We start from the raw sequence: 16,113 nt of genomic DNA, 5'->3' as shown, positions 1-16,113 counted from the left end.
GGGCCAGCAGCTCTTAAATATCACCTGGGCCAACCACTCTTAAATATCACCTCGGCCAACCACTCTTTAAATATCACCTGGGCCAGCCACTCTTTAAATATCACCTGGGCCAGACACTCTTAAATATCACCTGGGCCAGACACTCTTTAAATATCACCTGGGCCAGCAGCTCTTAAATATCACCTGGGCCAGCCACTCTTTAAATATAACCTGGGCCAACCACTCTTTAAATATCACCTGGGCCAGCAGCTCTTAAATATCACCTGGGCCAACCACTCTTTAAATATCACCTGGGCCAGCCACTCTTTAAATATCACCTGGGCCAGCCACTCTTTAAATATCACCTGGGCCAACCACTCTTTAAATATCACCTGGGTCAGCAGCTCTTAAATATCACCTGGGCCAACCGCTCTTAAATATCACCTGGGCCAACCACTCTTTAAATATCACCTGGGCCAGCCACACTTTAAATATCACCTGGGCCAGCCACTCTTTAAATATCACCTGGGCCAACCGCTCTTAAATATCACCTGGGCCAGCCACTCTTTAAATATCACCTGGGCCAGCAGCTCTTTAAATATCACCTGGGCCAGCAGCTCTTTAAATATCACCTGGGCCAGCCACTCTTTAAATATCACCTGGGCCAGCCACTCTTTAAATATCACCTGGGCCAGACACTCTTAAATATCAACTGGGCCAGACACTCTTTAAATATCACCTGGGCCAGCAGCTCTTAAATATCACCTGGGCCAGCCACTCTTTAAATATCACCTGGGCCAGCAGCTCTTAAATATCACCTGGGCCAGCCACTCTTTAAATATCACCTGGGCCAGACACTCTTAAATATCACCTGGGCCAACCGCTCTTAAATATCACCTGGGCCAACCACTCTTTAAATATCACCTGGGCCAGCCACACTTTAAATATCACCTGGGCCAGCCACTCTTTAAATATCACCTGGGCCAACCGCTCTTAAATATCACCTGGGCCAGCCACTCTTTAAATATCACCTGGGCCAGCAGCTTTTTAAATATCACCTGGGCCAGCCACTCTTTAAATATCACCTGGGCCAGCAGCTCTTTAAATATCACCTGGGCCAGCCACTCTTTAAATATCACCTGGGCCAGCCACTCTTTAAATATCACCTGGGCCAGCCACTCTTTAAATATCACCTGGGCCAGCCACTCTTTAAATATCACCTGGGCCAGACACTCTTAAATATCACCTGGGCCAGACACTCTTTAAATATCACCTGGGCCAGCAGCTCTTAAAAATCACCTGGGCCAGCCACTCTTTAAATATCACCTGGGCCAGCAGCTCTTAAATATCACCTGGGCCAACCACTCTTAAATATCACCTGGGCCAACCGCTCTTTAAATATCACCTGGGCCAACCGCTCTTAAATATCACCTGGGCCAACCACTCTTTAAATATCACCTGGGCCAGCCACACTTTAAATATCACCTGGGCCAGCCACTCTTTAAATATCACCTGGGCCAACCGCTTTTAAATATCACCTGGGCCAGCCACTCTTTAAATATCACCTGGGCCAGCCACTCTTTAAATATCACCTGGGCCAGCCACTCTTTAAATATCACCTGGGCCAGCCACTCTTTAAATATCACCTGGGCCAGCCACACTTTAAATATCACCTGGGCCAGCCACTCTTTAAATATCACCTGGGCCAACCGCTCTTAAATATCACCTGGGCCAGCCACTCTTTAAATATCACCTGGGCCAGCCACACTTTAAATATCACCTGGGCCAGACACTGTTAAATATCACCTGGGCCAGCCACTCTTTAAATATCACCTGGGCCAGCCACTCTTTAAATATCACCTGGGCCAGCCACACTTTAAATATCACCTGGGTCAGCAGCTCTTAAATATCACCTGGGCCAGCAGCTCTTAAATATCACCTGGGCCAGCCACACTTTAAATATCACCTTGGCCAACCACTCTTTAAATATCACCTGGGCCAGCAGCTTTTAAATATCACCTGGGCCAGCAGCTCTTAAATATCACCTGGGCCAGCACAGGTGAAACACCAATTGGTGCCCCCTTCGTGCTAAAGTCCAACCGTCAAAACATAAATTGAAAATCCAAAGCCTGTAACAATACTATATACACAATAGTATGTGGACACCCCTTCAAATGAGTGGATTCGCCTATTTGCTGACAGGTGTACAGCACTTGCCCCAGTCAACTATAATTGCTGTTATTGTGAAGGGGAACCGCCTAGGAGCAACAACGGCTCAGCCGCCAAATACGTAGGAGCAACAACGGCTCAGCCGCCAAATACGTAGGAGCAACAACGGCTCAGCCGCCAAATACGTAGGAGCAACAACGGCTCAGCTGCCAAGTACGTAGAGCATAAAAATCGTCTGTCTTCAGTTGCAACACCCACTACTAAGTTCCAAACTGTTTCTGGAAGCAACTTCATCACAAGAACGGTTTGTCTGGGGCTTTCTGAAATGGGTTTCCATGGCCGAGCAGCTTCACACAAGCCTAAGATCACCATGCGCAATGCCAAACGTCGGCTGGAGGGGTGTAAAACTTGTCGCTATTAGACTCTGGAGCAGTGGAAACGTGTTCTCTGGAGTGATGAATCACACTTCATCATCTGGCAGTCCAACGGAGAAATCTGGGTTTGGCCGATGCCAGGAGAACGCTACCTGCCTTAATGCATAGTGCCAACTGTAAAGTTTGGTGGAGGATGAATAAGGGTATGGGGCTGGTTTTCATGATTTCAGCAATGCCCCTTAGTTCCAGTGAATGGAAATCTTAACTGTACCGCATACAATTCTGTTTTTCCAACTTTGTTGTTGCTGTTTCTGGCAACAGTTTGGGGAAGGCCCTTTCCTGTTTCAGCATGACAGTGCCCCGTGCAAAAAGCGTTTGTCAAGATCGGTATGGAAGAACTTGACTGGCCTGCACAGAGCCCTGACCTCAACCCAGACTAAGAGAAAAATAGGATATTACGAGGTTAGTATTAGCTTTTCCGATGTCCAGAAGCCGTTTTTGGTCATAGGAAACGATGAGGGAGATGTTATGTACAAAAAAGGTTAAGATCAGCAACAACAAAAAATATTTTAAAAATAGCAGAATTGGTCAGGAGTACATTTTGGTAATTTAGCAGATCAAAATCAAATCAAATCACATTTATTTATATAGCCCTTCGTACATCAGCTGATATCTCAAAGTGCTGTACAGAGAAACCCAGCCTAAAACCCCAAACAGCAAACAATGCAGGTGTAAAAGCACTCTTATCTTGAGTGACATACAGGATCAGTAAGTGGTAGGTGCCTTGCTCAAGGGCACATCGGCATATTTTTCACCTAGTCTGCTCTAGGATTCGAACCAGCGACAATTTGGTTACTTGCCCAACACTCATAACCGCCAGGCTACAGCCGCCATCTAATCACATCAATGGGCAATGTTTGAACAATATCAATTGAAAGTCACATAAAAGTGCATCATTTAAACTGCATTTTTGTTTGAAGGGTACAAGATGCTTGAATGATTTCCTTAAGAGATAATACATGAATCTCTCTTCTGTTCTCCTCCAGGTTGGTTTTGACCCCCACCACCACATGAGGGTCCCTGGTCTTCCTCCCAACCTCTCTGGCACTCCTGGAGGAAAACCGTACGTTTCCCTTTTTCACGTGGATGCTTTTGAAAAATAGATTCTCTAGATCAGAATATAAAATAAACCCTCCTCTTCATCACCTCTCCTCCTCTAAGAGCCTACTCCTTCCACGTGAGTACAGAGGGCCAGATGCAGCCGGTACCGTTCCCTCCGGACGCCCTGATAGGCCCAGGGATTCCCCGGCACGCCCGTCAGATCAACACGCTGAGCCACGGCGAGGTGGTGTGTGCTGTCACTATATCCAACCCAACCAGACACGTCTACACAGGAGGGAAGGGCTGTGTCAAGATCTGGGACATCAGCCAGCCCGGCAGCAAGAGCCCTGTGTCACAACTAGACTGTCTGGTGAGAATCCTATACAGGAAGTGTTTCTGCCATTTACATCTTGGTGCGGGCTGCCTGGGGGGGGTCCATTATCTTTTCCAATCTATTTACTTTTTAATATAATCTTTGATAACTAGATAGTCAAGAATAAATTAAAATTAAACAATTAATTAATTTTGTTATTGTTTAAACATAAGACCACCCACCGCATTAGCAATGAAAAATTAATCAAACTAAGCTTTAAAACTAAAAAGGGATTGAGGGAGGAAGGTCGACAGGGAGGTCAAGAGAGAAGAGAGGGAGATCGAGAGAGAAGGGAGGGAGGTAGAGAGGGAGGTAGAGGGGGAGGTAGAGAGAAGAGAGGGAGGTCTGGAGTGAAGAGAGGGAGGTCTGGAGAGAAGAGAGGGAGGTCTGGAGAGAAGAGAGGGAGGTCAAGAGAGAAGAGAGGGAGGTCGAGAGAGAAGGGAGGGAGGTAGAGAGGGAGGTAGAGAGAGAGGTAGAGAGGGAGGTCGAGAGGGTGGTCGAGAGAGGAGAGAGGGAGGTCGAGAGAGAGGTCGAGAGAGAGGTAGAGAGAGAGGTAGAGGGAGGTAGAGAGAGAGGTAGAGCGGGAGGTAGAGAGAGAAGAGAGGGAGGTCGAGAGGGAGGTCGAGAGGGAGGTAGAGCGGGAGGTAGAGAGAGAAGAGAGGGAGGTCGAGAGGGAGGTAGAGAGAGAGGTAGAGAAAGATGTAGAGCGGGAGATAGAGAAAGAGGTAGAGCGGGAGGTAGAGCGAGAGGTAGAGCGGGAGGTAGAGCGAGAGGTAGAGCGGGAGGTAGAGCGAGAGGTAGAGCGGGAGGTAGAGAAAGAGGTAGAGTGGGAGGTAGAGAGAGAAGAGAGGGATGTCGAGAGGGAGGTCGAGAGAGAGGTCGAGAGAGAGGTAGAGCAGGAGGTAGAGCGAGGGGTAGAGCGAGAGGTAGAGCGGGAGGTAGAGAAAGAGGTAGAGAAAGAGGTAGAGCGGGAGGTAGAGAGAGGTAGAGAGAGAGGTAGAGAGAGGTAGAGCGGGAGGTAGAGAGAGAGGTAGAGAAAGAGGTAGAGAGAGGTAGAGCGAGAGGTAGAGAGAGGTAGATCGGGAGGTAGAGAAAGAGGTAGAGCGGGAGGTAGAGAAAGAGGTAGAGAAAGAGGTAGAGAAAGAGGTAGAGAGGGAGGTAGAGAAAGAGGTAGAGCGGGAGGTAGAGAGAGAGGTAGAGAGAGAGGTAGAGAGAGGTAGAGCGGGAGGTAGAGAAAGAGGTAGAGCTGGAGGTAGAGAAAGAGGTAGAGCGGGAGGTAGAGAAAGAGGTAGAGCGGGAGGTAGAGAAAGAGGTAGAGCGGGAGGTAGAGAAAGAGGTAGAGCGGGAGGTAGAGAAAGAGGTAGAGCGGGAGGTAGAGAAAGAGGTAGAGAGAGGTAGAGCGGGAGGTAGAGAGAGGTAGAGCGGGAGGTAGAGAAAGAGGTAGAGCGGGAGGTAGAGAAAGAGGTAGAGAGAGGTAGAGAGAGGTAGAGTGGGAGGTAGAGAGGTAGAGCTGGAGGTAGAGAAAGAGGTAGAGCGGGAGGTAGAGAAAGAGGTAGAGAAAGAGGTAGAGCGGGAGGTAGAGAAAGAGGTAGAGCGGGAGGTAGAGAGAGGTAGAGCGGGAGGTAGAGAGAGGTAGAGCGGGAGGTAGAGAGAGAGGTAGAGAGAGAGGTAGAGAGAGAGGTAGAGAGAGAGGTAGAGAGAGAGGTAGAGAGAGAGGTAGAGAGAGAGGTAGAGAGAGGGGTAGAGAGAGAGGTAGAGAGAGAGGTAGAGAGAGAGGTAGAGCGGTAGGTAGAGAGGACTGTCTGGTGATTGAGTGTGTTGTGTGTGTTGCGTTACATCTTAGGTAAGTGCTTCCTCTAAATGATTTGTCCAGGGTGTGTGTGTTGGCCCACCAAATAACGCATGTCTCCTGTTGTGTTTATGATAGTAGCTATGTAAATCAAATCAAATCAAATTACATGAGTCACATGCGCCGAATATTACAGTGAAATGCTGAATACAACAGGTGTAGTAGACCTTACAGTGAAATTCTGAATACAACAGGTGTAGTAGACCTTACAGTGAAATGCTGAATACAACAGGTGTAGTAGACCTTACAGTGAAATGCTGAATACAACAGGTGTAGTAGACCTCACAGTGAAATACTGAATACAACAGGTGTAGTAGACCTGACAGTGAAATGCTGAATACAACAGGTGTAGTAGACCTCACAGTGAAATGCTGAATACAACAGGTGTAGTAGACCTCACAGTGAAATGCTGAATACAACAGGTGTAGTAGACCTCACAGTGAAATGCTGAATACAACAGGTGTAGTAGACCTCACAGTGAAATGCTGAATACAACAGGTGTAGTAGACCTCACAGTGAAATGCTGAATACAACAGGTGTAGTAGACCTCACAGTGAAATGCTGAATACAACAGGTGTAGTAGACCTTACAGTGAAATGCTGAATACAACAGGTGTAGTAGACCTCACAGTGAAATGCTGAATACAACAGGTGTAGTAGACCTCACAGTGAAATGCTGAATACAACAGGTGTAGTAGACCTCACAGTGAAATGCTGAATACAACAGGTGTAGTAGACCTTACAGTGAAATGCTGAATACAACAGGTGTAGTAGACCTCACAGTGAAATGCTGAATACAACAGGTGTAGTAGACCTTACAGTGAAATGCTGAATACAACAGGTGTAGTAGACCTTACAGTGAAATGCTGAATACAACAGGTGTAGTAGACCTCACAGTGAAATGCTGAATACAACAGGTGTAGTAGACCTCACAGTGAAATGCTGAATACAACAGGTGTAGTAGACCTCACAGTGAAATGTGTTACCTTTATTTTACCTTTATTTAAATAGGCAAGTCAGTTAAGAACAAATTCTTATTTTCAATGACGGCCTAAGAACAGTGTGTTAACTGCCTGTTCAGGGGCAGAACGACAGATTTGTACCTTGTCAGCTCGGGGATTTGATCTTGCAACCTTTTGTTTACTAGGCTACGCTGCCCCCCACAATAACAATAGTGAGACTATTTACAGGGGGGTACCGATACCGAGTCAATGTGTGGGGACACCGGTTAGTTGAGGTAGTATGTACATGTAGGTAGAGTTATTAAAGTGACTATACATAGATGACAACAGAGAGTAGCAGCGATGTAAAGAGGGGGGGGGGGGGGGCAATCGTCCAGGGAGCCATTTTATTAGATGTTCAGGAGTCTTATGGCTTGGGGGTAGAAGCTGTTTAGAAGCCTCTTGAACCGAGACTTGGCGCTCCAGTACCCCTTGCCGTGCGGTAACAGAGAGAACAGTCTATGACTAGGGTGGCTGGAGTCTTTGACAATTTTTAGGGCCTTCCTCTGACACCGCCTGGTATAGAGGTCCTGAATGGCAGAAAGGTTGGCCCCAGTGATGTACTGGGCCATACACACTTACCCTCTGTAGTGCCTTGCAGTCAGAGGCCGAGCAGTTGCCATACCAGGCAGTGGTGCAACCAGTGAGGATGCTCTCGATGGTGCAGCTGTTGAACCTTTTGAGGATCTGAGGACCCATGCCAAATCTTTTCAGTCTCCTGAGGGGAAAAAGGTTATGTCGTGCCCTCTTCACGACTGTCTTGGTGTGCTTGGACCATGTTTGTTTGAGGGATAGGACATCCTGTTGTGTTTATGATATTAGCTATATATAGGACTTCCTGTTGTGTTTATGATAGTAGCTATATATAGGACTTCCTGTTGTGTTTCGTTGCTATATATAGGACATCTTGTTGTGTTTACGATAGTAGCTATATATAGGACTTCCTGTTGTGTTTATGATAGTAGCTATATATAGGACTTCCTGTTGTGTTTAGTTGCTATATATAGGACTTCCTGTTGTGTTTCGTTGCTATATATAGGACATTCTGTTGTGTTTCGTTGCTCTATATAGGACTTCCTGTTGTGTTTATGATAGTAGCTATATATAGGACTTCCTGTTGTGTTTAGTTGCTATATATAGGACATCCTGTTGTGTTTACTAGCTATATATAGGACTTCCTGTTGTGTTTATGATAGTAGCTATATATAGGACATCCTGTTGTGTTTATGATAGTAGCTATATATAGGACTTCCTGTTGTGTTTATGATAGTAGCTATATATAGGACATCCTGTTGTGTTTATGATAGTAGCTATATATAGGACTTCCTGTTGTGTTTAGTTGCTATATATAGGACATCCTGTTGTGTTTACTAGCTATATATAGGACTTCCTGTTGTGTTTATGATAGTAGCTATATATAGGACATCCTGTTGTGTTTAAGATAGTAGCTATATATAGGACTTCCTGTTGTGTTTACTAGCTATATATAGGACTTCCTGTTGTGTTTAGTTGCTATATATAGGACATCCTGTTGTGTTTATGATAGTAGCTATATATATATGACTTCCTGTTGTGTTTACTAGCTATATAAAAGACATCCTGTTGTGTTTAAGATAGTAGCTATATATAGGACTTCCTGTTGTGTTTACTAGCTATATATAGGACTTCCTGTTGTGTTTACTAGCTATATATAGGACTTCCTGTTGTGTTTATGATAGTAGCTATATATAGGACTTCCTGTTGTGTTTACTAGCTATATATAGGACATCCTGTTTTGTTTTAGATAGTAGCTATATATAGGACTTCCTGTTGTGTTTAGTTGCAATATATAGGACATCCTGTTGTGTTTATGATAGTAGCTATATATAGGACTTCCTGTTGTGTTTACTAGCTATATATAGGACATCCTGTTGTTTTTATGATAGTAGCAATATATAGTATATGCTTGTGTGTATCTGAACGCAAGTAACAATAACCCTCTTTGTGTGTGTTTGTGTGTGTTTGTGTATACATGCCTGTGTGCGTCTATCAGAACAGAGACAACTACATCCGTTCATGCCGGCTGCTGCATGACGGGCGGACTCTGATCATAGGAGGCGAAGCATCCACACTTTCAATCTGGGACCTAGCCTCACCCACCCCGCGTATCAAGGCAGAGCTAACGTCTTCCGCCCCGGCCTGCTATGCCCTCGCCATCTCCCCCGATGCCAAGGTCTGCTTCTCCTGCTGCAGCGACGGGAACATCGCCGTCTGGGACCTTCACAACCAGACACTGGTCAGGTAGGGACTGGTGTTGACCGATCTAAACAGCCAGACACTGGTCAGCTAGGGACTGGTGTTGACGGACCTAAACAACGAGACACTGGTCAGCTAGGGACTGGTGTTGACCGATCTAAACAACCAGACACTGGTCAGCTAGGGACTGGTGTTGACCCACCTAGACCTAAACAACCAGACACTGGTCAGGTAGGGACTGGTGTTGACCGATCTAAACAACCAGACACTGGTCAGGTAGGGACTGGTGTTGACCGATCTAAACAACCAGACACTGGTCAGGTAGGGACTGGTGTTGACCCAGCTAGACCTAAACAACCAGACACTGGTCAGCTAGGGACTGGTGTTGACCGATCTAAACAACCAGATACTGGTCAGCTAGGGACTGGTGTTGACCCACCTAGACCTAAACAACCAGACACTGGTCAGGTAGGGACTGGTGTTGACCCAGCTAGACCTAAACAACCAGACACTGGTCAGATAGGGACTGGTGTTGACCCACCTAGACCTAAACAACCAGACACTGGTCAGGTAGGGACTGGTGTTGACCCACCTAGACCTAAACAACCAGACACTGGTCAGCTAGAGTCTGGTGTTGACCCACCTAGACCTAAACAACCAGACACTGGTCAGGTAGGGACTGGTGTTGACCCACCTAGACCTAAACAACCAGACACTGGTCAGGTAGGGACTGGTGTTGACCCACCTAGACCTAAACAACCAGACACTGGTCAGCTAGAGTCTGGTGTTGACCCACCTAGACCTAAACAACCAGACACTGGTCAGGTAGGGACTGGTGTTGACCCACCTAGACCTAAACAACCAGACACTGGTCAGCTAGGGACTGGTGTTGACCGATCTAAACAACCAGACACTGGTCAGGTAGGGACTGGTGTTGACCCAGCTAGACCTAAACAACCAGACACTGGTCAGATAGGGACTGGTGTTGACCCACCTAGACCTAAACAACCAGACACTGGTCAGCTAGGGACTGGTGTTGACCCACCTAGACCTAAACAACCAGACACTGGTCAGATAGGGACTGGTGTTGACCGATCTAAACAACCAGACACTGGTCAGCTAGGGACTGGTGTTGACCGATCTAAACAACCAGATACTGGTCAGCTAGGGTCTGGTGTTAACCCACCTAGACCTAAACAACCAGATACTGGTCAGATAGGGTCTGGTGTTAACCCAGCTAGACCTAAACAACGGGTGCTTCTTGACTTTTGTATATTTGTGTATGTTATGTTACTTCCATATTGATTGTGTTTTTTCAGTACTGATGAACTACTGTGTGTTATTGTGTGTTGTGTTATTGTGTGTTGTTGTGTGTTCTTGTGTTATTGTGTGTTGTGTTATTGTGTGTTGTGTCATTATTGTGTTTTACTGTGTGTGTAGGCAGTTCCAAGGCCATACGGACGGGGCTAGCTGTATAGATATCTCTCACGATGGGACCAAGCTGTGGACAGGAGGTCTGGACAACACCGTACGCTCCTGGGACCTGAGGGAGGGACGGCAGCTACGTCAGCATGACTTCACCTCACAGGTACACACACAGTCCCCCTGACTCCCCAACACTTTCACAAACACTGCCTGTTTTGTAATGCGTGTGTTGTGTGTCCTCCAGATCTTCTCTCTAGGGTACTGTCCTACAGGGGAGTGGTTAGCTGTAGGGATGGAGAACAGTCATGTAGAGGTGCTCCACGTCACCAAGCCAGAGAAATACCAGCTACATCTCCATGAGAGCTGTGTCCTCTCCCTCAGGTTTGCTCACTGTGGTACGTACAGGCCTGGCTGTCTGCTGTCTGACTGGCTGCCTGGCTGGCTGCTCTCTGACTGGCTGCCTGCTGTCTGACTGGCTGTCTGGCTGTTGTCTGACTGGCTGGCTGCCAGTCTGACTGTCTGTCTGTCTGACTGTCTGACTGCCTGGCTGACTGGCTGGCTGACTGGCTGGCTGGCTGACTGGCTGCCAGTCTGTCTGTCTGTCTGACTGGCTGGCTGACTGGCTGGCTGCTGGCTGACTGGCTGCCTGGCTGCCTGCTGTCTGACTGCCTGGCTGTCTGACTGGCTGTCTGACTGCCTGCTGTCTGACTGGCTGGCTGCCTGTCTGGCTACCTGGCTGCCTGCCTGTCTGTCTGTCTGTCTGTCTGTCTGTCTGTCTGTCTGTCTGGCTGGCTGGCTGGCTGGCTGTCTGTCTGGCTGGCTGGCTGTCTGGCTGGCTGGCTGGCTGGCTGCCTGACTGTCTGCCTGCTGTCTGACTGGCTGCCTGCCTGCCTGTCTGACTGTCTGCCTGCTGTCTTACTGGCTGCCTGCCTGTCTGACTGTCTGCCTGCTGTCTTACTGGCTGCCTGCCTGTCTGACTGTCTGCCTGCCTGGCTATCTAGCTGTCTGTATATCTGTCTATCTATTCGTCTGTTTAGTCTCTATTCAACAGCGTGTTTCTTGCCAGAAACATATTGTGTTTGACCTATTGCCATAGAAACATATTGTGTTTGACCTATTGCCATAGAAACATATTGTGTTTGACCTATTGCCATAGAAACATATTGTGTTTTACCTATTGCCATAGAAACGTATTGTGTTTGACCTATTGCCATAGAAACATATTGTGTTTGACCTATTGCCATAGAAACATATTGTGTTTGACCTATTGCCATAGAAACATATTGTGTTTTACCTATTGCCATAGAAACATATTGTGTTTTACCTATTGCCATAGAAACATATTGTGTTTGACCTATTGCCATAGAAACATATTGTGTTTGACCTATTGCCATAGAAAAATATTGTGTTTTACCTATTGCCATAGAAACATATTGTGTTTGACCTATTGCCATAGAAACATATTGTGTTTGATGTATTGCCATAGAAACATATTGTGTTTGATGTATTGCCATAGAAACATATTGTGTTTTACCTATTGCCATAGAAACATATTGTGTTTGACCTATTGCCATAGAAACATATTGTGTTTGACCTATTGCCATAGAAACATATTGTGTTTGACCTATTGCCATAGAAACATATTGTGTTTGATGTATTGCCAAAGAAACATATTGTGTTTGACCTATTGCCGATTCCTGATTGTGATGGTCTCTGTAGGTAAATGGTTTGTGATAGGCTCATCTCTCTCTGTAGGTAAATGGTTTGTGATAGTCTCATCTCTCTCTGTAGGTAAATGGTTTGTGATAGTCTCTGTAGGTAAATGGTTTGTGATAGTCTCATCTCTCTCTGTAGGTAAATGGTTTGTGATAGTCTCTGTAGGTAAATGGTTTGTGATAGTCTCATCTCTCTCTGCAGGTAAATGGTTTGTGATAGTCTCATCTCTCTCTGTAGGTAAATGGTTTGTGATAGTCTCTGCAGGTAAATGGTTTGTGATAGTCTCATCTCTCTCTGTAGGTAAATGGTTTGTGATAGTCTCATCTCTCTCTGTAGGTAAATGGTTTGTGATAGTCTCTGTAGGTAAATGGTTTGTGATAGTCTCTGTAGGTAAATGGTTTGTGATAGTCTCATCTCTCTCTGTAGGTAAATGGTGTGTGATAGGCTCATCTCTCTCTGTAGGTAAATGGTGTGTGATAGTCTCATCTCTCTCTGCAGGTAAATGGTTTGTGATAGTCTCTGCAGGTAAATGGTGTGTGATAGGCTCATCTCTCTCTGCAGGTAAATGGTTTGTGATAGGCTCATCTCTCTCTGCAGGTAAATGGTTTGTGATAGGCTCATCTCTCTCTGCAGGTAAATGGTGTGTGATAGTCTCATCTCTCTCTGCAGGTAAATGGTTTGTGATAGTCTCATCTCTCTCTGTAGGTAAATGGTTTGTGATAGTCTCATCTCTCTCTGTAGGTAAATGGTTTGTGATAGTCTCTGTAGGTAAATGGTTTGTGATAGTCTCATCTCTCTCTGTAGGTAAATGGTTTGTGATAGTCTCTGCAGGTAAATGGTTTGTGATAGTCTCATCTCTCTCTGCAGGTAAATGGTTTGTGATAGTCTCATCTCTCTCTGTAGGTAAATGGTTTGTGATAGTCTCTGCAGGTAAATGGTTTGTGATAGTCTCATCTCTCTCTGTAGGTAAATGGTTTGTGATAGTCTCATCTCTCTCTGTAGGTAAATGGTTTGTGATAGTCTCTGTAGGTAAATGGTTTGTGATCTCTCTCTGTAGGTAAATGGTTTGTGATAGTCTCTGTAGGTAAATGGTTTGTGATAGTCTCATCTCTCTCTGTAGGTAAATGGTTTGTGATAGGCTCATCTCTCTCTGTAGGTAAATGGTGTGTGATAGTCTCATCTCTCTCTGCAGGTAAATGGTTTGTGATAGTCTCTGCAGGTAAATGGTGTGTGATAGTCTCATCTCTCTCTGCAGGTAAATGGTTTGTGATAGGCTCATCTCTCTCTGCAGGTAAATGGTTTGTGATAGGCTCATCTCTCTCTGCAGGTAAATGGTGTGTGATAGTCTCATCTCTCTCTGCAGGTAAATGGTTTGTGATAGTCTCATCTCTCTCTGTAGGTAAATGGTTTGTAATAGTCTCATCTCTCTCTGCAGGTAAATGGTTTGTGATAGTCTCATCTCTCTCTGTAGGTAAATGGTGTCTCATCTCTCTCTGTAGGTAAATGGTTTGTGATAGTCTCATCTCTCTCTGTAGGTAAATGGTGTCTCATCTCTCTCTGCAGGTAAATGGTTTGTGATAGTCTCATCTCTCTCTGTAGGTAAATGGTGTCTCATCTCTCTCTGTAGGTAAATGGTTTGTGATAGTCTCATCTCTCTCTGCAGGTAAATGGTTTGTGATAGTCTCATCTCTCTCTGTAGGTAAATGGTTTGTGATAGTCTCATCTCTCTCTGCAGGTAAATGGTTTGTGATAGTCTCATCTCTCTCTGTAGGTAAATGGTTTGTGATAGTCTCATCTCTCTCTGCAGGTAAATGGTTTGTGATAGTCTCATCTCTCTCTGTAGGTAAATGGTTTGTGATAGTCTCTGTAGGTAAATGGTTTGTGATAGTCTCTGTAGGTAAATGGTTTGTGATAGTCTCTGTAGGTAAATGGTGTCTCATCTCTCTCTGTAGGTAAATGGTTTGTGATAGTCTCATCTCTCTCTGTAGGTAAATGGTGTCTCATCTCTCTCTGTAGGTAAATGGTTTGTGATCTCTCTCTGCAGGTAAATGGTTTGTGATAGTCTCATCTCTCTCTGCAGGTAAATGGTTTGTGATAGTCTCATCTCTCTCTGTAGGTAAATGGTTTGTGATAGTCTCATCTCTCTCTGTAGGTAAATGGTTTGTGATAGTCTCATCTCTCTCTGTAGGTAAATGGTGTCTCATCTCTCTCTGCAGGTAAATGGTTTGTGATCTCTCTCTGCAGGTAAATGGTTTGTGATAGTCTCATCTCTCTCTGCAGGTAAATGGTTTGTGATAGTCTCATCTCTCTCTGCAGGTAAATGGTTTGTGAGTACCGGGAAAGACAACCTGCTGAACGCATGGAGAACCCCTTATGGAGCCAGCATATTCCAGGTGAATAGTTCACACTGGTTGTATGACTGACAGTTTTATGGCTGACTGACATCAGTTCTGATACAAAGGAGTTTTTCTTTTTGACAATCATCGTGTGGTTTTGCTTCTCTCCTTCTATCTCTCCTTCTATCCTCCCATTCTCTCTCTCTCTCCCTCCTCCCCCTCTCTCTCCCTCCATCCTCCCCCTCTCTCTCCTCCTCCCTCTCTCTCTCTGTCCCCTTCTCTCTCCATCCCCTTCTCTCCGTCCCCTTCTCTATCTCCTACCCCCTCTCCCCCCTCTCCCTCTCTCTCCAGTCTAAGGAGTCATCCTCAGTGCTAAGCTGTGACATCTCTGGGGATGACAAGTACATTGTGACTGGCTCTGGAGACAAGAAGGCCACCGTCTATGAGGTCATCTACTAGACACCTGACATTGACTTGTCACCCGACCAAAAAACGACCCTGTCCGAGGGTATTTTGTCTGTCCTGTGATGTAGTTTTGCTTGAAAACGGACAACTTCCTAATATGGATTCCGTACACCATCCTCTCCCCCCAGTGCCCCCACCCCAGGACTGATATGGATTCTGTTCTGCACCCCTGACCTGGATGTGGACCAATCAAAATGCCTGAACAGAACAGAACCAAATACTGGAGACTTCTCTTCTTCGGACTGTTTTGTTTTCTATCGAACCAATGACTTTTCTAACACTTGTTTCCACGAAGACGAATGAAGCCTCGTCTAGGAGTCCAGATAGAGGGGACATTCTGGAATGATAAAATATGACAAAACGCCAAAATATCGTCCCTTGTATCACACCAGGAAATTACATTTTTCCTGATGCTTTTCTCAACACCCGGAGAAACTGCTGGTTGTCATCGGAACTTGTAAACAAGGCTGCATGGTATTTATCTTAATGTGACTCAATGCAGCCACTGGCAACGTCCAGGATAGGTTTGCCTGGAACCGCTTGTGGATTTGATAGCTCTATCGCAGCACCTCCTGACACGGCTGATTGAATCGGGCCCTAAAATGCCTTTCAAATGAGCGGTTGGACAAGTAGTGTCAGACTTATTGACCTGAGAAAGACAGTTAGCTGATGAACTTATTGACCTGAGAAAGACAGTTAGCCGATGAACTTATTGACCTGAGAAAGACAGTAAGCTGACAAACTTATTGACCTGAGAAAGACAGTTAGCTGGTGAACTTATTGTCCTTGGAAAGATAGTTAGCTGATGAACTTATTGACCTGAGAAAGACAGTAAGCTGACAAACTTATTGACCTGAGAAAGACAGTGACCTGAGAAAGCTGGTGAACTTATTGACCTGGGAAAGACAGTTAGCTGATAAACTTATTGACCTGAGAAAGACAGACAAACTTATTGACCTGAGAAAGACAGTTGAACTTATTGATTAACTTATTGAGAAAGACAGTTAGCTGATGAACTTATTGACCTGAAAGAAAGACAGTTAGCTGATAGTTAGCTGATGAACTTATTGACCTGGGCAAGAGAAGTTAGC

At 45.6% G+C, this 16,113-nt stretch overlaps 1 protein-coding gene across 1 annotated transcript in view; it reads left to right on the top strand.

The window, feature by feature from the left end:
• The window catches only part of LOC124033438 (transducin-like enhancer protein 4), a 98,995-nt gene extending 83,171 nt beyond the window's left edge, over positions 1-15,824 (top strand). The window contains exons 13-19 of the mRNA XM_046345474.1: positions 3,569-3,645; positions 3,744-3,993; positions 8,878-9,125; positions 10,521-10,668; positions 10,750-10,900; positions 14,538-14,614; positions 14,909-15,824. Of these exons, the coding sequence (XP_046201430.1) occupies positions 3,569-3,645; positions 3,744-3,993; positions 8,878-9,125; positions 10,521-10,668; positions 10,750-10,900; positions 14,538-14,614; positions 14,909-15,016 (1,059 nt within the window). The 3' untranslated portion in view covers positions 15,017-15,824. The remainder of the gene's footprint in view (positions 1-3,568; positions 3,646-3,743; positions 3,994-8,877; positions 9,126-10,520; positions 10,669-10,749; positions 10,901-14,537; positions 14,615-14,908) is intronic.
• Positions 15,825-16,113: the final 289 nt, after the last annotated feature.

This window comes from Oncorhynchus gorbuscha, linkage group LG04 (genome assembly GCF_021184085.1).
Source record: "Oncorhynchus gorbuscha isolate QuinsamMale2020 ecotype Even-year linkage group LG04, OgorEven_v1.0, whole genome shotgun sequence".
Classification (NCBI taxonomy): Eukaryota; Metazoa; Chordata; class Actinopteri; order Salmoniformes; family Salmonidae; genus Oncorhynchus; species Oncorhynchus gorbuscha.
This window is presented reverse-complemented; position numbering and strand designations above follow the sequence as displayed.